Genomic DNA, 26,293 nt, shown 5'->3' on the forward strand with positions numbered 1-26,293 from the left:
CATTCTATGAAGTTGTTACTGGCTGAATAAAGGAGTTTTGGAATTAAATTGGAGACATTATTCAAAGATACAACATTTGGTGACGAAGGTGGGGTGGCTTTTTTGCCTTTGAGTCCACTCGTACCTTTTTCTGCAAAGTCCAGGTGAGCCTCCAATCACTTTTGCTTCGTGGATTCATATTTTTGATAATGACCTGCTTGCAATTAGTGACCAAGTGTCTGAAGAAAGGATGCTTGCATTGCTTATTCGCTCTTTGGGAGTAGAAGGACAGTATATTTTTATACTTTGCTTCTTGCCGAGAAGAAACATGATACGGCTCTTGCTGCATTACAGAATTTTTTGTGCCTCAAGTTAACATTATTGGGAGTCAGTTTTACAGTATGCTGCAGTGTTGAGAGGCTTAATTGTCTCCTGTGAATTTGGTGTACTTGACTGATGAGATAATTGGAGACAAGCTGGTAGAAACATTCCACCTCTAAGGGAAAGGTTGCTTTTGGAACCAGAACTGAAATTGGAAAAAGCTGTAACAGTAGCCTGCCAAATTCAAATCTCATTGCATGAGACCAAGATGATAAATGTGAGTGCCAGAGATGTACAGAAGGTGGAGCTACTACAGAAACCTTTGGCAAAAACTCAGGATGTCTGGAAGGACCTTAGAGAGCAAGTTGAAAAAAAGGGAGCCAGTGAAGTAAGACATCAACAAAATGCTTATGTTGTGGCTCCCTGCAACATCCTGACCTGCAAAAACAGTATAATGTAATCTCTATACAAAGTCCAGACATTTTGCTAAGGCTTGTCGGAGCCAACAGACTAATCAACAGGTGCGTGCAATCCAAATGCCTGAGGTATATGTGGATGGGTGTGTACTTGTGTCTACACCAAGAAGAATTATGTGTACTTTTCATGTTTCTGTTACTCTGTTGAGGAGGGGTCAGGATATTGAGCTAATGTTAGATACAGGCTCAGCAGTTTCTCTGTTACCTGAGGCACTTTATTAGCAGCATTTCAGTGGTGTGCCTTTGGTAGACCAAAAACTGCAGCTAGTATGCTATTTAAGGAATCAAATACCATGACGTGGTTGCTTACCTGCTGAAGTGAGGTTGAGTACTTACCATGCATTAATAACGGAATTTTATATTGTACCTAAAGGCACTTGCTTGTTTGTGGTATTACGGTTAATGGTGGTAGTAGTAGGTGGAGGTGTTGTGATGCCCCAGTAAGAAGTGAAGCCCTAACAGAAGTCTGTCCAGTTAGAAGTGGAATCTTCACAGAGGCCTGTTCCAGGTGTGTGTGGTACAAGAAATTCTGTTTGTACAAGAAATTGGGTGTGCTAAGGGATTTATCCATAAAGTGAAAGAGAGGCCTAAGGTAGCCCCTGTGCAGCAAAAGACATGGAGGTTTCCATTTGCTATAAGAAATGCTGTGTCAGAGCTAAGGCAATTGGTGCAACAGGATATTATTGCAGAGGTTTTGCCTACAGTGGTAGTACAGAAGCAAAATGGAGCCATATGTATGGATTTAAGATACCTAAATAAGGCTATTATGATTGACAGTCATCCATTGCTACTGTTCTTATCCTGCTGTTATTATTAGGCCATGTTTTTACCTGTACTGTGATTTTCATCTGTAAACCACCCTAAACTGTGAGGGTAGCCAAGCTGTAACCTATTCCATGGCCAGAGGCACAGATTAACAAGTGAGCCAAAATGTAGAATTAACTAGGCTGGCTGTTTTCTTCAGTTTGTTACCGAGATTGGAACCACCGGCGTTAGCGCTATGATGGGTGCGCGCGTGATCTTGATCTAAGCACTATTTTTAATCTTATTCAAAGATGCACCTGCTGGGATGGGCGTTCGCGTAGTACACCGTGCCTCTCTAAAAGGTTCGGTCCCTTTAAGAAAGCCGGCGTCTTTGTTGCACTCTCCCCTTTTAAGCAGCTCTTTGCACTGGCGAGCCAATCGGGAGAGAGCGAATGGCCGTCACACCAGCCCTGTAACGGCCTGATTGGGTGCTGCCTTCCTGGTGCGAGCACCGCGCGGCTGCTCGACTCCCTATCAGCCCACCGGACCCGGTGCCTGGCAGGCTGATTGGCTGCGGCTGCAGGAGGACGTTGCAGAAGAGGAGAGCCGGGGCAGGAGGGGAAAGATGTCTTAGGGTCGCGCTGCTCGAGGGGCTGGCGGAAGGGGTCCCATCGGGCAGGGGGTCCGGCGAGAGGAAATTAACAGCGCGCGCGAAGGGGACGGGAAAGCAGGAAGCCGGGGAGAGACGAGACCGGAGCGACACCCGAAGGAGCGGGGAAGGGGAAGCGCCCGGTGGGTCTCCCGGTGAAAGCGGGCACTCAACCCCCTGTGCCCAGGGGAGGCCGGATGCCAATGGAGCTGCTGAAGAAATGGCTGGGCCATCCGGAAGAGCTCTACAACCTGGTGAAGTTCAAGCTGGGCGGCTATAAGGCGATGATGCCCCAGGCAGACGAGGTGAGTGAACCCACGCAGGAGAGCAGCCGCTGGTTGAAGGGTTGAGACTTGCTCTTAAGACCTCTCAGCCCTCTTGCCCCCTTCCTCCCTTAACAGTAGGATTCATTGGGGAACCCGGCAGAAATGAGAAGAGGATGCAATTCCAAAGGGAGTGCCCGCGTACCTATTTTGGGAGTGCACATAGCATCTTAAAACAGAACTCACGAAATACTTTGGTACTGAGGGCAACTTAGAAAAGTAGAACCCTGTGGTACAATCTGGCTAGAAGGTGACGAAAAATGAAATGAAAAGAGTGGGAAGGAAGAAAAGACCTTTGGGGCTATGTTACTGATGTTTCAGGGGTGGTGTGACAGTTTTTGCCTCTGGATATTGCTGTAGACCAACACTGCTACTTACTTAGCAAAAAAAAAGAAAAGAAAAAAGTTAAGCTTATTTCATTCTTCTGCCCTTCTTTAAGGCAGTATTTGAGATTATTTTATTTTAACAATGCCAAGTAGCTCAGGCTAAGAGAACCTAGCCTAAGTACACTCAGGGAGATTGCATGCCTTAGTCAGCATTTGAATCCAGATCTCCCTTTTTGCAATCAGCTGTGTGTAACTTACACTAAACACTGTCCTATCACAAGGCATTTCAGTTACAAATATTTTATGTAAGTAATGAAGAAGAAGAAGAGTTGGTTCTTATATGCCGCTTTTCCCTACCCGAAGGAGGCTCAAAGCGGCTTACAGTCGCCTTCCCATTCCTCTCCCCACAACAGACACCCTGTGGGGTGGGTGAGGCTGAGAGAGCCCTGATATCACTGCCCGGTCAGAACAGCTTTATCAGTGCTGTGGCAAGCCCAAGGTCACCCAGCTGGCTGCATGTGGGGGAGCGCAGAATCGAACCCGGCATGCCAGATTAGAAGTCCACACTCCTAACCACTACACCAAACTGGCTCTCTGGTGTATAGGACTTGGGAGGGAGGAAAGAAAGCCAGATAATGAAAGTGAACTGTCAATGGATGGCAAGGTGTTTTAACAGTGGGACCTACTAAAATTAGGTACCCTAACAGCATGTGTTATTAATGTCTCTGGCTTCATGGGGCCAAAAATTAAAGCATCTTTCCTCACTTCTGAGTTATCTTTCATATATACCTGGGAAATAGGGGCTAGGGCTTCTAGTTACAATGGAAAGTTTTTAGGCAGGATGAAGCCCCTTTCAAAAAATTAACTTAATGATGTACATGGCTTCCTCCATGGAATACAATGTGCCACAGATAGGGGCTCTTCTGTTATCACTGTTATCCCCTCCATATCCTCAGAATTAGGTTAGGTAATAGGTCTGATCCGTTGTTACCTTTATGGCTAAATTTAAAACTTGGATTTTCAGAGAAATATCTCCTGTCTACCACCAAGGGCTACAAGCTTGCAACCCAAAAAAATACAAAATACAGTTCATAATTAACTTTAAAGGTACTTTATTAAATCATTTACATTCGATCTTTCTTGCCATACAGTGGAATTTCAGGGCAGGGCACGATGCTAGCCAAGCCAGTGACAAATGAAAGATGGAAGCTTAAACACAAAACAGAGCACCAACACAATTAAGCCTTTCTTTCCCCCACAAGTATAATGTCTCTCTCAGTGTCCATCCAAGACCTGTTGTGTGTGTGTGTGTGAAAAAGACCAGGGAGTAGTAAAAGAAGAAAGATTCCCAAAGGACTAATTTTGCTATAATTTCAGCATGTACACATTTTGCTAAAGCAGCTTCAATATCTACAGCTTTTATACCTGCTTGTTCCACATACAGAGACAGGAAGCCTCTGTGTTAGGAGGCAGCATCTGGGGAATGCCTAGGCCCCCAGGAAAGCTGGTGACTACTGTGAAACAGGATGCTGAACTACCTGTACCATTGGTCTCATCCAGCAAGGCTCTTCATATTCTTACATTCTTTAAATGCTTTACTAGAATGTTGTTGTTGTTAGGTGCGAAGTCGTGTCCGATCCATTGCGACCCCATGGACAATGATCCTCCAGGCCTTCCTGTCCTAGGATCCTCCAGGCCTTCCTGTCCTTCCTGTAGAATAGGAATCTACAAATTATGTATGTAACTAGGAGTCAAGCCCATTGCATTGAGGAATACAATGGGTGCTAGATTAGGCGGGTGGAGTGGAAGAACTCTGCGGACGGCCTCCCCCAGGAGCTGGAAGGGCTGCGAGCAGCTGTTAGGGAACTCACCAGCAGGGGCAGCTCTGACACATCAGGGATCTGCAGCCTCCAAGCCTCAGAAGGAAGTAAAAGGAGGAGGGGGTGGTCAGGGATTGAGGACAGAAGGCAATTGGCTGGCCGCTGGACAGACAAGCAAGCCGGTTGAAGGAGGAGGCACTCAGGGGCAGGACAGCCGCCCTGAGTGGGTGTTAAATGCTGAGTGGCACTTAAGCCATGAGACACGCTCCTCCTCCAAGGCCTTACCAGAAACATATAGTGGAACAGCTGTCCCCCCCCCCCCCATGGATAATTCAGTAAGTGATCTATGTGCAAAACATCCACTGAATTCAGGGTGCGTAATAATCTAATAAGCTAAAAAGCAGAGACAGCACCCTGCTAACAAAAGTGCATCTAGTCAAGGCTATGGTATTCCCAGTTGCAATGTATGGCTGTGAAAGTTGGACCATAAGGAAGGCCGATCATCAAAGAATTGAGGCTTTTGAACTCTGGTGCTGGAGAAGACTCTTGCAAGACCCGTGGACTGCAAGGTGAACAAACCGGTCAGTCCCTGACTGCTCCTTAGAAGGCCAGATCCTGAAGATGAAACTCAAATACTTTGGCCACCTCATGAGAAGGAAGGACTCCCTGGAGAAGAGCCTAATGCTGGGAGCGATCGAGGGCAAAAGAAGAAGGGGACGACAGAGAATGAGGTGGCTGGCTGGAGTCACTGAAGCAGTAGGTGCAAACTTAAATGGACTCCGGGGAATGGTACAGGACAGGAAGGCCTGGAGGATCATTGTCCATGGTGTTGCGATGGGTCGGACACAACTTCGCACCTAACAACAACGATAATCTAATGTGTATTTCACTGCCTTCCATTGACATTTTGTCTGCAAATATTGTAAATAAAATCTATCCTGTAACCTGGTAATAAGATGTTGGACTGACAGGGAATACAGTACATTAATTATGATGCACCTGACTGCCTTTGAAGTAGGAACACTTTCTCTTTGAAAGAGAATTTGTGGCTGACTTGTGAATCCTTGGGGCAGTTTTCCTTCTATCAGCTGTTGCACCTAGGTATAGCAAATTGTTCTGATTTCTGAAGAATGCCAAAAAAATTTCCAACCTGACTACAGGTCAAGGTTACCTCTTTCTTTCTGCTCAGAGAAATGAACTCTTTCTCATGCTTCTTGTCAGGCTTTAGATAAAACTATATACCTTCAGTGAGCACTTCTGTATGGGCTAGCTTTTTATTTGCAAGAAATGTATTTTTGTCGCTACCTCACAGGGTCAGTGTTCAGTTTTTCTGTTCGCTACCACCATTTTATGTTGAAAGCTCCTTTTGTATGTTTTGTACCTCACAGTTTCCTCATGGTCTTATTTCTTAAACAAGAACTAGACAGTTGTTTTTAAGTTGAAAAACTGCTTTGGGATAAATGGATTTGTGATGGTGCAGGCACTAGCCAATTGGTGCTGGTTTCTGCTGCTGACAGGCCGAACCAGTTTATAGAATTCAGTACTGAGAGAAGTTCATGCCACTGTCTGCAACAGAATGAGTCCACTTCTCCAGCCACCCTACCATTCACATGGTGTATCTTTGTTCAGTAACCCATGCTATCCCTGAGCATAAATTCAAGATTGCTTCATGCATTAGTTAGGATTACGCATGTGAACAATAACAGAGATTATGAAATAGAGTTGGTAGCTGGAACAAATGTATTTAAGATATGCATAGTTAACGGGTTAGTCAACTTAGGCCAGGGTACATGGAATTCTTGGGAGGAGCTAACCTGTTACCTGCATGATAGTACAGCCCTAAGTGTGTATGTAGAGCTCTTGTGGTGCAAAGTAGTAAAGCATGCTGTCTGAAGCTCTGACCATGAGGCTGGAAGTTCGATCCCAGCAGTTGGCTCAAGGTTGACTCAGCCTTCCATCCTTCCGAGGTCAGTAAAATGAGTATCCAGATTGCTGGGGGGTAAAACAGTCATGACTGGGGAAGGGAATGGGAAACCACCCTGTATTGAGTTTGCCAAGAAAACACTAGAGGGCGTCACCCCAAGGGTCAGACATGACCCGGTGCTTGCACAGGGGATACCTTGTATATTTAGGAGAAAGACCCATTGAATTGGGGGGTTGTAGAAAATAACCCTGCTATACCAGGCTAAAGATGAAGGCTGAAACTTCAATTTATTCTAAAGTTTAATCCCCAGTATACCATGCAATCTTGTGATGTAGGTTGTTATTTCTGTTTGGCTGATGACTTGTTTTAAAGAGCAGGGAGGTGGCTGTGATTTCTCCCTTTATAGTGGTACCCTAGAGCTACTGCCAGTACAAAGTGGTTAGTTTCATGGCTTTGCAAGAATGAGAAGAAAACAAAGACTGGGATTCAAATCCTCACTCAGCCATGAAGCTGACTGAACCTTGGTGGTCGGATAGAACACAGGAGAAGCCATGCTGGATCAGGACAATGGCCCACCCAGCCCAACAGTGACTAAAACTAATGTGCATCTGGAGGTCCACTTAGTGGGGCCAGAATACTCACTGCCTAACCTGCACCAGGATGTTTGTGAGGATCAAACAGGGAAACTAGAACTGTGAAGAAGAGGAGTTGGTTTTTATACTCCCCTTTTCACTACCTGAAGGAGTCTCAAATGACTCAGAGGACTGCTTTAGCAAGCCACCACTGAAGGGCTCTGAGAGCCAACTTGGTGTAGTGGTTAAGAGCGGTGGCCTCTAATCTGGAGAACCAGGTTTGATTCCCCACCCTTCCAGATGCAGCCAGCTGGGTGGCCTTGAGCTACTCACAGTTCTAAGAGCTCTCCCAGCCCCACCTACTGCACAGGGTGTTTGTTGTGGGGTGAGAAAGGGTTGGTGACTGAGGTTCCTTAAGGTAGTAAAAAGCAGGGTATCAAATCCCAGCTTTTCTTTTTACCTTGAAACCCCTTTGGGGTTGCAAAAATTCAGCTGTGATAGCACTTTCTGTCACCACCACTGTGGAATAAGCATGCCTAAGATAGCACCTTCATCTTCCCCACAGGTGGCTGCCTCTACCCCATTACTCTCCTGAGGCACTGTAGGATCCCTGTTTGGGAGGCAATAACTGAAGCAGCGTCTACACTGCCCTACATTTTGCCACACAAACAAAACAGACAGGACCCATCCCTACGGCCAAAATCCTACTATCATGATTACTTGAAAGTCAAGTTCCTTCAGAAGAGGTCCTACATTTCCCTACAATTATTGCTTCCTTCCCTCTGGCCTGTTTGAATGTTGCCTCAGCTGCTATTTAAATATAGTCTACTGGATGGATGGACAAGACTTGAACAGCTTCTTTGGGGTTGCCAATGAACCTGGAGAAAAATATCCTTTAGTAGCAGTTCATTGTGTGGAAACAAATATCTGAAGCTGTGGTAAAGGACCCCTGGGGTGGGTCGCCATGTGGGTCTGAAGCAGAACCCAGTTCGAGTCCCATGGCACTTTTCAGACCGACCAAGTTTGTATTCGCGATTTGAGCTTCCCTGCGCCAGCCCGCTCCTTCGGAGGCAGGGAGGGACCGGGGCGGGCGCCGAGCGGCGGTTGGTCCCGCGAATTCAAGGCGCGTGCCGCTTGCTCGTGCTCGGAGCGCACGGAGTTAAACGGCTGCGCTCGGGGCTGCGGGGGGGCGTGCCTAATGGGGCGCAGGGCAGGGGCGGTGGGTGTGCCCGCCTGTTTGCTCGCTTGGGTGGCCGCTGGGCCTCGGCCTGCCTCGCTTCGCTGGGCCCTGGCGGGCCGGCCAGGCTGGAGGTTGCTCGTGGGCGGCTAGCCTAGCGCCTGGCCCCCGCTTGCGCCCGGCGGGCCCTTTCCATGGCCAGCTGCAGCTGCAAGGCCGCCGCCTCCCTCTTCAAGCGCACGCTGGCGCTCTCTCCGCCGCGCGGGGGTGGGGGCGGGCGCGGAGGCGGGCCCGGGTCGTCGTGCACGACCGCCTTGGGCAGCGGGCGGTTGCGCTCCGGGGGCAGCCGCCTCTTGCAGCCGCCCACTGCGCCCCCGGCCCGCTTCCTGACCACTCAGCCGCTCTCCCCGCCCGCGCTCTTTCCGCAGGACGCGCTCCGCGACAGCCTCCGCACCTGCTACACGTACCTGAACCAGACCAGCCGGAGCTTCGCCGCCGTCATCCGAGCGCTCGACGGAGAACTGCGGTGAGTGGCGGGGCGCTATGGGGGGTCGGCCGGCACTCCTTCCAGGTTGGGCGCCTCAAGGGAAGAGTGAGCGGACTGGGGGGCGGGACTAGGCCACCAACATCGCTCGGGCTCCTAAGCGTCCTTCCTGGGGCTCCAACTCGGCCTCCACATCAGACGTGTTTGCTACTGCAGACTTACTTCTCCTTTGGCAGTTTGTGAGTTTCTGGCCTGCTTCTCTGAACGGTGTTCTTACAACAGCCTTGTAAGGTAGGCTGGACAATGAAAATGACAACTCCTGTGTTCCTCTGTGAGCTTTCACAGCTCCTTGAATGAAAAGACCCATTGTGACCCACTGGCCTTGAGCAGCATCACACCAATAGGGTTAAAAACAATCCTAGTAACCTGAGACTGGGACTCATTTATTCATTCAAATCTGTAGCTTGGGGAAAAGAACTTTGCAATTCTGAGTTTTCTGTAGTTGTGTATGACCACGTCTCAACCTACAAAAAACATAGCCACTTAACTGTGTAAGAAAGTCATCTGTCTCTCAATAAGATAAGATGGAGTCAGCAAATGGAGGGGGGTAGAGTAAACACCCTGATTTGCCTGGAGCTCTCCAAGCTCTTGATCCCTGAGGCCTACTTTACTGCTGGATTGGGACTGGGCCTGCCTCTCTTTGCTGTTTTCCTGCAGCACATTTTCCATCAGCATGTAACCCCCAATCTCTGGAGCTTGTTTAAGCAGTTGGGAGTGTGTTCCCCTTAGATGCCTGCGATTGACTCTCTAACCATTGCTCTCTGATTAATTCTTTTCTCTGGAGTTGTTATTCTCCGGTTGCCTTTTTCTGTAAACAACTGTGCACACTAACTTCTAGGTTAAACAATCTAATTGTTGGAGGGGAAGGTCCACACCCGTGCAGCTGAATGAGATAGCAGAATGTGCAAAATCAAAATTCCCTTGCAAGTAGAAAGCTTGTATATGAGGGAGAATGAGAAGTTGGATTTTTTTTTCACTGTTGAGTTTTTACTTGGAAGGTTTATTATGTAAACACACACACAAATATGTCTTAGCACACTCTAGAAAGACAACTTGTCTCTGCCATATCATCTGTTTTCTCTATGCAGAAATCAGATTCTAACAAATCATTTTGTGGAGTGGTTGCCAGGGTCTCAGCTTGCTTTGGCCAGTGAAAGGCACCACAATGATGAGCTTTTGTCCGGATAGTCCATTGTCCCACTGAGTCACAGTCCCTGATGTGTTCTGCAGCATAACAGGGGCTGTGGCTCAGTGGCAGGGTACTTGCTTTGAGTGCAGAAAGTTGGAGGTTCACTCCCTGTCATAACCAATTAAAGGCAGTCAGGCATCAGGTGTGAGGAACAGACCTTGCTTTGGTGGAGACCTGGGGCTATTCTGCACACAATAGATAATGCACTTTAGAAGTAGATTTTCCTGTTCTGCACAGAAAAATCCAGCTGCCAAAGCATAATGAAAGTGCATTATCCTATGTGTGCGGAATGGGCCCTGAAGAACTGCTACCAGTCAGAGTAGACTATGCTGAGCAAGATGGTTCACTGAACTGGCTCTGTGTAAGGAGAGAGTTTCATATGCTGTAGAAATCCCACTAAGAATGAAGCTTCCTTGGAAGTGCTTTTGTGGGTCTCTTTCAGTATTGTGCACCCTGCCTATTGTCCGTTGTCAAGTAAAAAGCTGCCGTTGCAGGTCTGCCCCTTGTGTTGCAGTTTTCAAGCATGGGAGAGCCCTTGCAAGTTCTCTGCTCACTCACTCATGCGCACAAGCTCTTTCTCTCTCTCTGTGTTTTTTCCCCCAGTGGAGCAAGCAGCTACTTTTAACCCAGCCCCTCTAGGAATGACAGTTATGTCTGTCTGAGGTTCAGGGAGGAAAGCGAGCAAGTAGGAAAACCTAAAGCACACACTTCTGCTTTTCTGAACAACCGGCTTCCTACTTACTCTGAAATGGGAACACATTTCTAGGATGAAATTTGGTCCAATGCTTTATTCCCTACCCCAACAACCAGCTTGGTGCAGTGGTTAGGAGTGCGGACTTCTAATCTGGCAAGCTGGTTTCATTCCCTGCTCCCCCACATGCAGCCAGCTGGGTGACCTTGGGCTCGCCACAACACTGGTAAAGCTGTTCTGACCAAGCAGTAATATCAGGGCTCTTTCAGCCTCACCCATCTCACAGGGTGTCTGTTGTGGGGAGGGGAAAGGAAAGGCGACTGTAAGCCACTTTGAGACTCCTCCTGATAGAGAAAAGTGGCATATAAGAACAAATTCTTTTTCTTATTGGAAATATGAAACGTGATGCTAGTGCCTAGAAAGCAGAAATAGGATTTCAACATCCCAGTCCAAGAACAAGATCTCAGAATCAATTTTAATAGATAAGTTCATCTATTCAGATCTCTCCTATGGTAGTAAAGGAGATGGACGTGCTTGACTGTGGGTAAACCATGTTCCCTACTCTGACCAGATGTGCTTTGTGCAGGATCCTCAGAAGTGCAGTGCACATTGTGTGCAGAGATAAGCATCTACAACATTTGCCTTCCATCATTTTTCATATTTATTTTTTTACTTTGTGTATTTATACACCACCCTTCCCTAGAAGTCCAGATCTAATTACCAACATGAAAGAGAATGAAATATGAAGTTGGCCCAAACTTTGGTCTGATCTCATGTCTTCAGAAACCTTGATGTGTTAATAGTGAATCTCGGCACAGTCCACATTCTCCCCCCCCCCCCCCCCGCCAAATGTGTTGGTAGACACAGGCTGGAAAATGGATGGGGGAAATGGAGGGAAGTGGTAGAAGGAATCAGCTCTTACAACTGAATTCACGAGGCCAAAATGATCCTGGTATGTGCAACATCTTCATCTGTCCTCTGTAGTTGAGTCTTAAATAGCATCTGGCTATGAGGGCCTTGCAGGATCTTTGCTTCCAGTGAATGTCTGGCTCCCAAGACTTCCTGCCTGTCGTGCTCACCAGTTGGACTTTTTAGAGTCAAAGTAATGACAGTAGACATGAGACCTAATCCCCAGTTGGCCATGAAACTGACTGGACCTGTCACTCTCTCTCAATGTAGCCTACTTCATAAGGTTGTAAAGTAAGAATGACATACAGGAGGGACCATTGTATGCTGGCTTGAGCATCTTGGAGGGGAGTTCAGACTAAAATTGTAATAGGAAATGTCATCTGAGCAGGGCCTTGCCTGATTACCTCAGAGTTCCCTGAGGTATCCTGAACTCTGCCATTTAGGCCTTTAAAAGTTAATACTAACATAAATAAGTGCTTGTGTGGCCCTGTCAGGATGTGAATGACCAGAGTTCAGAAAGGTCAGCTCAAAAATGTGACAGTCTTCAGAAGCCAGGCCCAGATGATCTCTCCAGATGGGCATTCAGGTATTAATGTGTCCTTTTTTGTTCTTCACAGGAATGCAGTGTGCATCTTCTACTTGGTTCTCCGAGCCCTGGACACCGTTGAGGATGACATGACCATCAGTCTAGAAACCAAAGTCCCCATGCTAGAAAACTTTCACTCCTACCTGTACCAGTCAGAGTGGAAATTTATGGAGAGCAAGGAGAAAGACAGACAGGTGCTAGAGGACTTCCCAACGGTGAGCAGGTTTGCCTGTTCAGGTCTCTCATTTGGTTTTTAAACTGGCAGTCTGTCCTTGAAAAGATTCAGCGAACATAAACAAAAACTGGCTCACCATGTGTTTGGCTTTGAGGGTGTTTTGCTATAGTGAAGGTATGTTGTGGCTTCTTGAAAATGTGTGACTTCCAGTACGTCCATAGTAGCAGCTGTGAGGTGTAAGAATGTTTATTTATTTTATTTATTTTCTTAGATTTTTATACTGCGCTTTCCATACGGCCCAGGGTGGTTATCCTTCATGTATAGTGGCTCATGACTGGTCTGGGTTTGGCAAGTTGAGAGAACTGTCAGGATGGCCTCCTTGATATTTACTGCTAGCCTGTTTCTTATGCTTGCAATTTCTGCCTCAGATCTCTTTGGAGTTTCGGAACTTGGCAAAGGTCTATCAAGAGATCATTGCCGACGTTTGCCACATGATGGGCCTTGGGATGGCGGAGTTCCTGGAAAAGAAGGTGGATTCCAAGCAGGATTGGGATAAGGTGAGTGAAATGGAGGGGACGGAAGAGGCTGATGATTCCCCTGCGAAACTTGCAGGTTGGTTGGTGGGTTGAACCTTTCTGATGAGCACCCTCAGTAAATAGGTTGGTGATGATCATAGAAAGTTGGCAGTGTGAGCAGCTGTCACAAATCTGTCATTTAGTGAGTAATTTTTTTTTTACATATCAGTGACCATCAGGATGATAGAGCTATTTTTACTTTGCCTGAAGTGGATAAGTTGCTAGTTCAGTGAAGCCAACCACCTGCCCATTAGATGGGTTGCTAATTTGGTGAGGCCAACCACCTGCCCATTATATCCCTGTTCTTCTTGGTTGCTCAAATCAAGCAATGAGAGGATAGGAGGCCCTTTGCTGAAAAATAAATCAGATTCCTAGGACCATCCTGTCTCACATCTGGAGTTTCTGGGAAAGGTGCTTGAAAGGGTGGCTGCAGACCAACTTCTAGCATACTTAGAGGAAGTTTCAGTCTTTGACTTCTTCCAGTCTGGTTTCTGTCTTGGCCATGGAATAGAGACAGCTTTGGTGGCCTGATTGGCGCTGGTCAGTACTGCTCAACCTCATGGCAGCAGTCGATGTGGTAGATCATGAGTTTCTTGCTCACCATCTCAGCAACATTGGAATGTGGGGGACAGCCCTTCAATGGCTGATCTCCTTTCTCCAGGGCTGTGGACAGAGAGTTGCAGTGAGAGAGAACCAGTAGTGACGCTACGAGATCCCTTGTGGAGTTCTGCAGGGCATGATCCTTTCACCTTGTTTTACATCTTTATGCACCCTTTAGCCCAGCTGGTTCAGGGGTTTGGACTTGGGTGTCATCAGTACTCTCATTACTCTGAGCTCTACCTCCTATTGGACAGCTGGTCAGACCCCCCCCCCCCCCCCCCGCCACTATACCCAAACATTCACCAGTTGTCTGGAAGCAGTGACAGTTTAGTTCAAGCAGAGTCTTCTGAAACTCAGTCCCTCCAAGACAGAGGTCCTGTGGATAGGTAGGAAAGGGTTGGGTGAGAAAGTGCGACTGCCCTCATAGATGATGTGCATTTTTCCATTTTCTCCAGGTGAAGCTATTAGAACCCTCAATGGCCGCAGTGATGGTCCATGTGATGGTCACCTCCATGCTAGACTTCTGTAACTCACTCTATGCAGGCTGATCTGGAAATTGCAAGTGGTCCAAAATGCAGTCCTCATGAAAACACCTATATCAGGCTAGAATTGAGGCAGCTGCACTGGCTCCCAGTTGAATTCTGGATCCAGTTTAAGGTCTTGGTAGTAACCTTTAAGGGCATAGACAGTCTGGGCCCAGCATATCTGAGGGATCGCTTGACTGACTACGCTGCCTAAAGGGCGTAGCGCTCTATTGATTCCAACAGGCTGGTGACCCCTGGCCTCACCCAGAACCAGAGACATTTCTACTTGGTGGAATGATCTCCTGGAAGAGTTGAGGGCCCTGTTAGAGCTGACTCAGTTCCATAGGGCCTGAAAAACGGAGCTCTTGTGCCAAGTATTTAGTTGGGGCAAATGAATTCTAGTGATAATAACAGTAACATCAAAAACATTGCATGGGCCCCCCTCCACACAAATACCTCTCCTGAGACCTGAAATTAGAACTATCATGACATCACTGAGGAGCTATGCTGGCTGTCAACTGGTCTGATGGTTTTTAAAAGGTTTCCATCGTTATGTTTAATGTTGAAGTTATTGTGTTGCATTTTATGAATTAATTGCTTTGTTTTATATTGGGAAATGTTGGAAACCATCGCAGGCTGGCTATGCTGGGAAGGGTGGTAAAGAAATCACATAGCCAGTCCATAGCCCCGCCCCTCTTGAGCATTGTTTTTATAAAAAAAAGTCTGTGGGAGGGGGCAAATTTCGCTGACAAGGTAGGGTTTTATATAGGGGATTCTATTATATTGTTTTACAGGGATTTTTATGTTGGGCTAATTATTGTTACCCATAACAAGCCACTGCGGGGGAGAAGCGGGTTATAAATTGAAACATAAAATAAATTAAGTAAAATTTATCATTACTATTATTATCAGGCTGTTCTCCCCCACCCCCGCCCCCAACACAGAACTTACATATATCAGTTAGAAGTTGCAGGCCCTTCACAAGACACTTATTTGTCACACTAAAATAAATGTTTTTTTCTAAGCCGATCACGAAACCTTTTTTTAGAATTCAAGTAAGAAATTTTTCTTCCCCCATATAAGCTGAGGCTGGGCCACCCCTTCCTATCCAGTGGAGCTCCATGGACTCTGATTGGCTGACAATCAGTTGGCTATGCCTGAAGCCAAAATTGCAAGGATTGGTCCAGAGCCCTGTAGGAGTGGCGGGACTATAAGGATGATTGCAACAATGACAAGACTACACCTCCTAGCTGCTCCTTGCCAGTGTTGCTTGCTTCGTTATTTATTACGTGCCTCCCTCCAAAGAGCTCTGGGCTGCCCATGTAGTTCTCCCCTCTCTGCTATTTTATCCTTGGGACACCTTTATGAAGTTGGTCAGGCTGAGAGACAATTCTTAAAGTTAATTAAGGTCAAATAAGTAAATTTGTGTGTTGGTTCAAGTGTTGCTTTTTCCTGAAGCAGCAGAGTGTGATCAAGACAGTCAGTCAATTGACATCAGTGCTGCTGACAGCTTGCTATGTGACTCCTAAGGCTTTGGCAAAGTTGCATGCCCTTAGTTGAGCAACCCGCTAAGGGAGTAGTGGCCAAACGGTGGCTCTCCAGAAGCCCATGGACTTCAATTGCCATGCCTCTGCCAACATTATGCTGTAATGGTGAAATATGTGTAGGATCTTTCCTCAAATCAGGATCTGGATGGGCTTCTCTGTTCTCCTCCAGATCTGTTTTGGTGACAGTTGAGCCTGTGGGCTGTCAGTTCTGGGCAAAGCTGGCAAGGTGCCTTGTTGTGGAGTCATAGGGTGGTTTTGCATGCACATGATTATTCCTTGAGGTCCGTAGAACCCGTTCCCTGTGTGAAACAGCCCCCATTGATCAAATACAGAAAACTTCCCCAGCATGGCTTTCCAGAGGATGGGATGCATGACTGTGGGGCTGGTTAGCATATAAATCTATGCCTGCATGGATCATTCGTTAGTCTACAGGAAAATGGTCTTGGGAGGGCACCTGGCTGTTTATGTGAAAGAAACCTGAAACTTTTCAACCCCTTACAGTATTGCCACTATGTTGCTGGCCTGGTTGGGATCGGCCTCTCCCGGCTCTTCTCTGCATCCAAGCTGGAAGATCCCATCATTGGACAAGACACGGATCTGGCCAACTCCATGGGCCTCTTCCTGCAAAAAACCAACATCATTCGAGACTACCTGGAGGACCAAGTAGAAGAGAGAGAATTCTGGCCCAGTGAGGTAAAAGGAGGGAGGGACGAGGTGATTTGGAGAAGTGATTGTTGTGAAATGCTGCTGGTTGTGTTAAGGAAAATCACTTTCTTAGGTGGTAAAAATTTCGGAAAGCTCCAGGTAGAGCCACATCAGTCTTTGGAGACTTTTCAACTGTGAAAAAGTTGAGAGGGAAGTACTACTTCTTCTTGGGCTACTATAAACTTCTAGGGGGTCTGGTCAGGTCCTCTTTTTTTCCTGACTGGCTTCCAGCTTCTTGAAGGCAGTGAGCATGTTCAACCCATAGGCTGTTCTTTTTAAAATCAGTCTTGGCAGTCAGTCTCCCAGCTAAACAGAAACTCCCATCTGATATCCTAGAATGCCTAAGAAACACAGAGGCACAGCTTTTTGATAAACATACATTCACTGCATGTTGGAATCACCAGCATTGTGGACTGTGCATCCACTTTATGTTTATCCATGCCGGTTTTACATTCCCATTTGTTTTTTTAACATTTGCAACAAAGCACTGTGGAAAGCACAGAAATCACAGTAGAAATCAAAAATAAATCTCACCTCTGCTGGCCTACTTGGGATTTCATGGCTACTTAAGTAGTCTTAGACAAACCACATTGACTCAAACAACCACTCCTGTCATATGGAGATTCTGGCACTGGCCTACATTACAGGGCAGTTGTCAATAATATACATTATAAATGATGATATGTGATATATTATAATTTATAACATAGGCACAGAAAATGCTTATGTAAAGGCTATTATGCGAAAGAGATAAAATAATCATGACTTAAGGCTTTTTATGCCCTTGCTGGCAGACAGTGGAATCTTGATTAGTGCAAGGCTGTAGCCACCTTTCAGCACCAGGTAGGTGCAATTCCAGAAGGGGCTTCAAAGGCATGAAAAATTGGTTGTTCCTTAATGATCAAGGCAAACTTCCAGAGCCCTGTTGTTCAGCTCAAATGTGTGTGTCGTTTAGCATAGAGCAGGACTTTGTCTCTGATCAATGCCAGATGGGCCAGCCTTAGTTAGAGCTGCCTGAAGGCCATAGTTGACCTGCAGGGAGATACACAAGGAGATGGTCCTACAGATGTGTTGGCCCTGGCTGTGATGGGTTTTTGAAGGTCAGAAAGACACTGGCAGCCAGGGTAGCTTCTCAGAATGGGCATGATGCGTTCCCATGAACTAGCCCCTGACAACAATTGGGCGCAGCTGCTTTCTATGCAGCACTGGCAGTTTCCAGGTTGTCTTCAAGGGCAGCCTGATGCCCAGTGCATTACCATTTATTATATTTATAGTCCACTCTGCAAGGATCTGTATGTGCAGACCCTCTTGAGTCTCAAAGGAGTGAATAGGCAAAGCAGAGGTAGTGCAACCTCCCTTGCTCTGTAAACAGCAGGGCTGGGTTCATGAGCCGTCCCCTCTGAGCTTTTAACCTGCTCTGCTCCCTAAACATTATGAGCAACATTCTTCCTGTCAACGACAAAATAAGTGAATCAGATCTTTTAAAAATGCACAAAATTTAGGGGGAAAGTGCTTTTGGCTCTTTGATGTTTTTGCTGAATTGTTTGTGGATTTTGTTTTGGTGCAGGGATGGTGAATGGGCTGCTGGCTTTAACTCAGAACTGTAGGAAAGCCCCCAGTTAAAATGCTTTTGGGTTGTTCTTAGGTTTGGAGCAAGTACGCGAAGAAACTTTCTGATCTGGCCATGCCAGAGAACATCGACAAAGCTGTTCAGTGCATGAACGAGCTCATCACCAACACACTCCATCACGTTCCGGACGTCTTGACCTACTTATCCCGGCTGAGAAACCAAAGTGTGTTCAATTTCTGTGCTATTCCCCAGGTAGGTTGGATCGTCTGCGGGTTTGTCGTGCACTACCATGGCTTCAGAGCCTCCGTGTAAAAATTAAGATGAAATTCCAACTCCTGCTGGACCATTTGGGGGATGGCAGGGAATGGCCTGGCACCCCTCCATCATGTCTGGACACAGCTCCAAGTAATACCCCCGTGGGATCTGAATGCACCAAGGCAGCAGCCCACTATGACTCCACTGTGCTTGAATCCAGCTCCCAGTGGAGAATTGACTTGGCACGCTGTTGTCTTCTGATACTCAGGAATTTCTTTGGGAGCTAAGTTTTGGCTAAGAAAAGGGTCTAATAAATATGTAGATAAGTGACTTCAAATGACTGATGTTGATCCCAGCAAGGGAATGTCAAGGCAAGTAAGAAGTGGAGGTGGTTTGACTTTGCCTTCCCCTACAGAGCTTTCCTTGACGTACATTGCTTGGCTTCTGGGATCTGACAAAATCAGGCTACACCATGCTGCTTTCCCTCCCATACCATAAACCCAGGTTACTATACTGGAAAATACCTATTGGGTTCTGTCGTATGTCCAAGATCAAGGAACAGGCTATGTTGAGTTGGCTGTGGCCTATATCTACTTTGGAGCCATTAGAATGGGCTGCAATCTAAGGAGTTCTTAGTTTGTTTTTTGAGATTTTAATTGTGGAGTTCCCTGTTTTTATCTTCCCCATACTGGTTTGCCAGGCTGTACAATCTGGATTTGTTAAATCTGGGCTCAGGTACGTTTTATACATGTGTGCGCTGGTGAAACCTCAGTGGCTGGCTTGGTGAGGATTGGGTCCCCAAACAGTTCATGGTTCCATTTTCACAATCAGCAGAAGCACTGTAAACCACACCCAGTAGGCTCCTGATGTGGGATTTTGTATGGCATTATGTTGGCTCGTTATTTGGGGCATTTTGCGGCCAATAATAGACACAGTCCTGGTACGGCCCTCTCTGGTAGAATGTGCTGATGTGCTGATGCCTCTCCTCCCTCCGCCATAGGTGATGGCCATTGCCACTTTGGCTGCCTGCTACAACAACAAGCAGGTTTTCAGAGGGGTGGTGAAGATCCGGAAGGGACAAGCCGTCACCCTGATGATGGATGCCACCAATATTGATGCTGTCAAAGCCATCATGTACCAGTATGTAGAAGAGGTAAGTTGGGCAGCAGGAGTGCAGTCTTTATACAAGAATTCTTCTTGGTGGTTCCAGTGCCAGAAATACTTTCCTCTGCATAGTGTCACTGGACTCCTTGGTCTCTCCCTTCCAAATACTGACCAGGGCCAGCCCTGTTTAGCTCCTGAGAGCTGACAAAACTCTGCTAGCCTGGCCTATCTAAATCAGGACATTGAGAGCTATAAATGAATACCGTATCCTAGTATTAGGGGGCCATACCTGCATATGTGACCACAGTTCTCTTGGTGGACCAGGAGACCTCTTTACCATCTGTACATTTTTCTCTCATTAGATCTACCAGAAGATCCCAAGCACTGATCCTTCTTCCAGCAGAACTCAACAGATCATCGCCTCCGTCCGATCCCTGAGTGTACCCAGCGGCACCCTCATCTCTCGAGCCCATTACTCACCCATCTATCTGTCCTGTGTCATGCTGTTGGCTGCCTTGAGCTGGCACTATCTGAGCACCTTTTCGAAAGTGACAGAGGAATATGTGCATACGGGCGAGAACTGAGCACAAAGCTCTGAGGAGAATCTGCTTTCTGGGAGTGTCCTCCCCCTCCCATCCTTTATCTCTCCCTCTCATATTGTTTTGTGTGTGTGATGCAGAGCTGTTGAATTCCCAGGCCTGCAGGGAACAGGACTCCGGTTTCAGCCACAAGCCAGTCGGGGCTGGAAGCTTCAGCTGAGAAATACCTTCTGGATTTTGAAGTCTCTAACAAATAGTGGGTTCTAAACTTGGACCCCTGTTTTCTTTTTGGATGAACTGACTACAAACTAGTCTGTTTTGAGTCTTACTTTATAAATACATTTTTTTCTTTACTGCAGACTGTTTTGATGTACATAGTTTGCTTTTTAACTGGGATGTTAAAGATGCATCTTTGCTGCTTGTGACTTTTTGACAGTTAAAAAAAAGTGTGAGATAATCCACCGCCCTTCTCTTTGCTTCATTTGGTTATTGTATAGATAGATATTTGTTGTTGTTATGTGCGAAGTCGTGTCCGACCCATCGCGACCCCATGGACAATGATCCTCCAGGCCTTCCTGTCCTCTACCATTCCCCGGAGTCCATTTAAGTTTGCACCTACTGCTTCAGTGACTCCATCCAGCCACCTCATTCTCTGTCGCCCCCTTCTTCTTTTGCCCTCGATCGCTCCCAGCATTAGGCTCTTCTCCAGGGAGTCCTTCCTTCTCATGAGGTGGCCAAAGTATTTGAGTTTCATCTTCAGGATCTGGCCTTCTAAAGAGCAGTCAGGGTTGATCTCCTCTAGGACTGACCGGTTTGTTCGCCTTGCAGTCCAAGGGACTCGCAAGAGTCTTCTCCAGCACCAGAGTTCAAAAGCCTCAATTCTTTGACGCTCGGCCTTCCTTATGGTCCAACTTTCGCAGCCATACATTGCAACTGGGAATACCATAGCCTTGACTAAACGCACTTTTGTTGGCAGGGTGATGTCTCTGCTTTTTAGGATGCTGTCTAGATTTGCCATAGCTTTCCTCCCCAGGAGCAAGCGTCTTTTAATTTCTTTGCTACAGTCCCCATCTGCAGTGATCTTGGAGCCCAGGAAAATAAAATCTGTCACTATCTCCATTTCTTCCCCATCTATTTGCCATGAATTGAGAGGGCCGGATGCCATGATCTTCGTTTTCTTGATGTTGAGTTTCAAGCCAACTTTTGCACTCTCCTCCTTCACCCGCATCAACAGGCTCTTTAGTTCCTCTTCACTTTCTGCCATTAGAGTGGTATCATCTGCATATCTGAGGTTGTTGATATTTCTCCCTGCAATCTTGATCCCAATTTGTGACTCCTCTAATCCCGCATTTCTCATGATGTGCTCTGCATACAAGTTAAATAGGCAAGGCGACAATATACAGCCTTGCCGAACTCCTTTCTCAATTTTGAACCAGTTAGTGATTCCATGTTCAGTTCTCACTGTTGCTTCTTGACCTGCATATAAATTTCTCAAGAGACAAATAAGATGCTCTGGTATTCCCATCTCTTTAAGAACTTGCCACAATTTGTTGTGCTCCACACAATCAAAGGCTTTAGCATAGTCAATGAAGCAGAAGTAGACATTCTTCTGGTACTCCCTAGCTTTCTCCATGATCCAGCGTATGTTGGCAATTTGATCTCTAGTTCCTCTGCCTCTTCGAAATCCTGCCTGTACTTCTGGAAGTTCTCGGTCCACATATTGCTGGAGCCTAGCTTGTAGGATTTTGAGCATAACTTTGCTAGCATGAGAAATTAGTGCAATGGTGCGGTAGTTTGAACATTCTTTGGCATTGCCCTTCTTTGGGATTGGAATGTAAACTGACCTTTTCCAATCCTGTGGCCATTGTTGAGTTTTCCAAATTTGCTGGCATATTGAGTGTAGCACTTTTACTGCATCGTCCTTTAAGATTTTGAATAGTTCAACTGGAATGCTGTCACCACCACTAGCTTTATTGTTGCTCAGAGTTCCTAAGGCCCATTTGACTTCACATTCCAGGATGTCTGGCTCCAGGTCAGTAACTACCCCATTGTGGTCATCAGGGATGTTAAGCTCACTCTTGTATAGTTCTTCTGTATAATTTTGCCACCTTTGTTTAATCTCTTCTGCTTCTGTGAGGTCCCTACCATTTTGGTCCCTTATTATACCCATCTTTGCATGAAACGTTCTCTTCATATCTCCAATTTTCTTGAAAAGATCTCTGGTCCTCCCCATTCTATTGTTTTCTTCTATTTGTTTGCACTGTTCATTTAAGAAGGCATTCTTATCTCTTCTAGCTTTTCTCTGGAATTCTGCATTCAATTGGGTGTATCTTTCTCTTTCTCCCTTGCCTTTCACTTCCCTTCTCTCCTTAGCTATTTGTAAAGCTTCCTCAGACAGCCATTTTGATTTCTTGCATTTCTTTTTCTTTGGGATGGTTTTAGTTGCTACCTCTTGTACAATGTTGCGAACCTCCATCCATAGTTCTTCAGGCACTCTGTCTATCAGATCTAATTCCTTAAATCTATTTGTCACCTCTACTGTGTATTCGTTGGGGATATGATTTAGTTCATACCTGAGTGGCCTAGTGCTTTTCCCTACTTTCTTCAATTTAAGCCTAAATTTTGCAACAAGAAGCTCATGATCTGAACCACAATCAGCTCCTGGTCTTGTTTTTATTGACTGGATAGAACTTTTCCATCTTTGGCTGCAGAGCACATAGTCAATCTGATTTCTGTGTTGACCGTCTGGTGATGTCCATGTGTAGAGTCGTCTCTTGGGTTGTTGGAAAAGAGTGTTTGCTATGACCATTGTATTCTCTTGACAAAATTCTACCAGCCTGTGCCCTGCTTCATTTTGTACTCCAAGGCCAAACTTGCCTGTTATCCCGGTTATCTTTTGGCTTCCTACTTTAGCATTCCAATCCCCCATGATGATAAGTACATCATTTTTTGGCGTTGCTTCTAGAAGGTGTTGTAGGGCTTCATAGAACTGATCAACTTCATCCTCTTCAGCAGCAGTGGTTGGGGCATAGACCTGGATCACTGTGATGTTGAATGGTTTGCCTTGGATTCGAACTGAGATCATTCTGTCATTTTGGAGATTGTATCCCAAGACTGCTTTTCCTACTCTCTTATTGATTATGAAGGCTACTCCATTTCTTCTGCGAGATTCTTGTCCACAGTAGTATACCTGATGGTCATCTGAATTAAATTCACCCATTCCTGTCCATTTTAGTTCACTGATTCCTAAAATGTCGATGTTCAGTCTTCTCATTTCTTGTTTGACCACGTCCAGCTTACCTTGATTCATGGATCTGACGTTCCAGGTTCCTATGGAATAAAAATCTTTACAGCATCGGACTGTCTTTTCGCCACCAGTTACTTCCACAACTGAGCGTCCTTTCGGCTTTGGCCCAGTCGCTTCATTCATTCTGGCGCTACTCGTACTAGCCGTCTGCTCATCCCCAGTAGCATATTGGACACCTTCCGACCTGAGGGGCTCATCTTCCAGCGTCATATCGTTATGCCTATTGGAACTGTCCATAGAGTTTTCATGGCAAAGATACTGGAGTGGTTTGCCATTTCCTTCTCCAGTGGATCACCTTTTGTCAGAGCTCTCAGCTATGACCTGTCCGTCTTGGGTGGCCCTGCACGGTATAGCTCATAGCTTCACTGAACTACGCAAGCCCCCTTGCCACAGCAAGGCAGCGATCCTTGAAGGGGGTAGATAGATATAGTTTACCCTTAATGGTATAAAGAGACACAAATACGTAAAGGTAGCCACAAGTAAACATGCAAAGTGTACACAGAAAGCCAAATTCGTATCCTAAGCTTTTTGAGAAACTCCAAAGGTTAAACCTTAACGTTGCCCAAAGTATATTTGCAACTTTTAGCCATTAAGGCATAGTTCTTCTCACTAAGCAGGACTTTGATGTTTTGCAGTTCTTTTCTGCAAATCAGCTCTGGTTAGGCTACATGGTCCTGAATCTGGATTATGATGACTAGAAGGGGCTGGACAGACCAAATTAATGTGAGGGAGGGTGTGCATGCATATTCACTCCGATGTTGCAACTCTACAAAACCTCCCGCGAGTCACATTCAAAGGAAAGGCATTTAGTCTTGCCAAAAGCAAGGCCTTCCTTGCCTGAAAAGAGTCCAAGGAATATAAGTAAGAAGGGAGAACTTTGTAGGATACAGGAATACCCCAAAATCTGGGGGAGTAAGGACTACAAGGAACTGAATTTAGAAGTTGGAAATCCTCAAATCTCCATGCAGCTGTTATTGTTATAAATATATATATTTCCCTCTTGACCCAAGAGCCCAAGATAACTCAGTGCCTGTGCTTTTAACCTTAGAAATTATTTGATTGTACCAGCTTAAGATGAATGGGTCACTGAGTATATCAGTAAGCATTTTCCTGGAGAGGAGGTTGTTGTGTCAAAGGAGTCTATCAGTGTGCAATGTTAGCTGGCAGGGGCTCATGAGAACTGTAGTCTATGGACATCTGGAGGACCACAGGCTGACTACCCCTATGCTAGAGGAGCAGAGTGGGAAGGGCCAAGCAGAAGTTGCATTGCAGTGGACCCCTTGGTTTCCAATATCCACCTAAGCACCTTTAGCTCTCAGAGTATGGGAAATTTGGTAGATTGGGCTTTCAGCTGTCAAGGTGAGGTCGGTCCCTTCTGGGACTTAGTTTGGTGTGGTGGTGAAGTGTGCCACGCTAGGGCCTGGGAGGCCCAGACTTGAATTTCCATGAGTGACAGCACAGCAGGCCCCAGGCCCATTTCACTAACATTAGGTAACCTTGGGCCAGCCACACACGCCCATCCTACCTTGCAGAATTGCGAGGATAAAATAGAGAACAGCGTAAGCCACTTTGTGTTCCCACAGGGGAGAAAAGCAGGGCAGCAATTAAATCTGCAGCTTCCAGTGGCCAGGCTGAGGCCTGTCTCCTCTGGCAATGAAGAAAGAGGGGAGGTGTTGTAAAGTCTTTTGAGCAAATGAGGTCAAGCCCCCAAGTGGCCTGATCCTACACAAGGTCTGGGTGGCAGAAGATAGGAGCCCGGTTTGCTTTGTCTTGTGATAAAAGTTAGTTTGCTCTTCCCCCTTCTCTTGCAGCTTATTAGATCAATGACAGTCCTAAACCTTTCCCCACTTTTCCTGACTGTACCTTGGTTGCTTTTGCTAGGCAGCCTGCAGGGGCAGGGGCCCTGGGCTATGTTGGCCTTTGAGGGAGGCTTCCTTGGGGCCAGGCCTGGCAGCAACCACTGGGCAGTTTGCCCCCCCCCCCCCCCCCGTGTTGCATGACACACCCGGGCCCAGCCACTTGCTGGTGTTGCACAGCAGCAGCTCCAGAACTAGTCTCCCAGATCCCAGTCGGAATGCCCACACGGCTCACTGGGGAAGCTCATTGGGTAACTTGAGGGCACTTCAGTATTCTAATTTGCCTTCTAGAATCAAATGGAGGAGGATGAATCAAGTAAACGGGTTTGAGTCTCCATCCTGGAGAAAAACTGGGGATAAATGAAAGAAATACAGATATTGCCAAGGGGTGTGGGGAAAGAGATAAACATTAGGTTGGTGGGTGGTCAGGAGAAAGAAGGGAAGGTGAGAATGTAGAGCAGGGCTGGCCAAACTGGCTCTCTAGATATCCATAGACTACAATTCCCATGGGCCCCTGCTAGGTCATGCTGGCAGGGGCTCATGGGAGTTGTAGTTCATGGAGATCTGGAGAGCCAGTTTGGCCACCCTTGAGTAGAGGTTTCCAGAAGGGGTAGGAGGGGAGAGTGAAATGCCCTCCAGAAGTCCTAGTGAGTTTCCCACCAGTTGGCAGAAGCCACCATGATATGTACCAGTGTGACTTGCTACTGCTTGACTTGCAATTTGGCCAAATTTTCCCCAGGGAGAGGCTGCCAAAGGGAGGAAGATGGAAAGCTTGATAGCTTCTGATTGGCTGTGCTTCCTGTTAAGCAAACTGCTGGAGTTATATTAGAATTCTAGAATCTCACTCTCTGATATTTTGTGGTTGACTTTTGCTTCTTGTATGTTGGGATTGTGCCCACCACCTCTGTCAGAATGCCAGGCTCAAAAATGTTGAGACACCCCTCCCCCCCGGGTTAGGGTGTCACAGTAAGATCTGTGAGACCGAGGTTCAAATCCCCATGGTCATGGGTGGCCTTGGTTTAGTCATACTTGGCCTACTCGGTCTTGTGAGGCCAAAAGTGAGAAGTCTTAACTATATATATATATTACCTCCCCTTTCAGCTCAGGCAAGTTTATGCTGAAACTTTCATAATACAAAACTATAGTAAGCATCACTATTTGAATATGCTTTAGGTCCCCATGGGAGAGAAAGGTGGGATATTAAATAAAGATGACTAGTTTTTTAGTTTTAAAAAAAGACTGGTTAACTTTAATATCCACTAGAATAAGAGTTGCTACCAGGGGAAGAGAAAGACTGTGAGGAAGG

At 46.4% G+C, this 26,293-nt stretch overlaps 1 protein-coding gene across 3 annotated transcripts; it reads left to right on the plus strand.

Moving 5' to 3' along the window:
- The first annotated feature begins 510 nt into the window (after positions 1 to 510).
- LOC143835230 (squalene synthase-like) lies at positions 511 to 20,281 on the plus strand. Of its 3 annotated transcripts, none has more exons than XM_077332581.1 (8): positions 511 to 821; positions 8,740 to 8,837; positions 12,262 to 12,445; positions 12,834 to 12,962; positions 16,153 to 16,344; positions 18,002 to 18,178; positions 19,182 to 19,334; positions 19,648 to 20,281. In XM_077332581.1, exons 3-8 carry the CDS (start codon positions 12,320 to 12,322, stop codon positions 19,867 to 19,869), a joined length of 999 nt encoding a protein of 332 aa, XP_077188696.1. In that variant the 5' UTR covers positions 511 to 821; positions 8,740 to 8,837; positions 12,262 to 12,319; the 3' UTR covers positions 19,870 to 20,281. The 3 variants fall into 3 exon arrangements, with proteins under 3 accessions (XP_077188696.1, XP_077188687.1, XP_077188680.1); XM_077332572.1 differs by lacking the exon at positions 511 to 821 and adding an exon at positions 2,088 to 2,474; XM_077332565.1 differs by lacking the exon at positions 511 to 821 and having other exon boundaries at positions 8,335 to 8,837.
- The last annotated feature ends 6,012 nt before the right edge of the window (positions 20,282 to 26,293 follow it).

Source organism: Paroedura picta, chromosome 1, assembly GCF_049243985.1.
Source record: "Paroedura picta isolate Pp20150507F chromosome 1, Ppicta_v3.0, whole genome shotgun sequence".
In the NCBI taxonomy this organism is placed as follows: Eukaryota; Metazoa; Chordata; class Lepidosauria; order Squamata; family Gekkonidae; genus Paroedura; species Paroedura picta.

Bases quoted from the DNA above. Each gene is read 5' to 3' on its own strand.
- LOC143835230 (XM_077332565.1), top strand. From the start codon at position 8,506: ATGGCCAGCTGCAGCTGCAAGGCCGCCGCCTCCCTCTTCAAGCGCACG. The intron at 12,446-12,833 runs GTGAGCAGGTTT...TTTCTGCCTCAG, and splicing joins TGCTAGAGGACTTCCCAACG to ATCTCTTTGGAGTTTCGGAA. The intron at 12,963-16,152 runs GTGAGTGAAATG...AACCCCTTACAG, and splicing joins CCAAGCAGGATTGGGATAAG to TATTGCCACTATGTTGCTGG.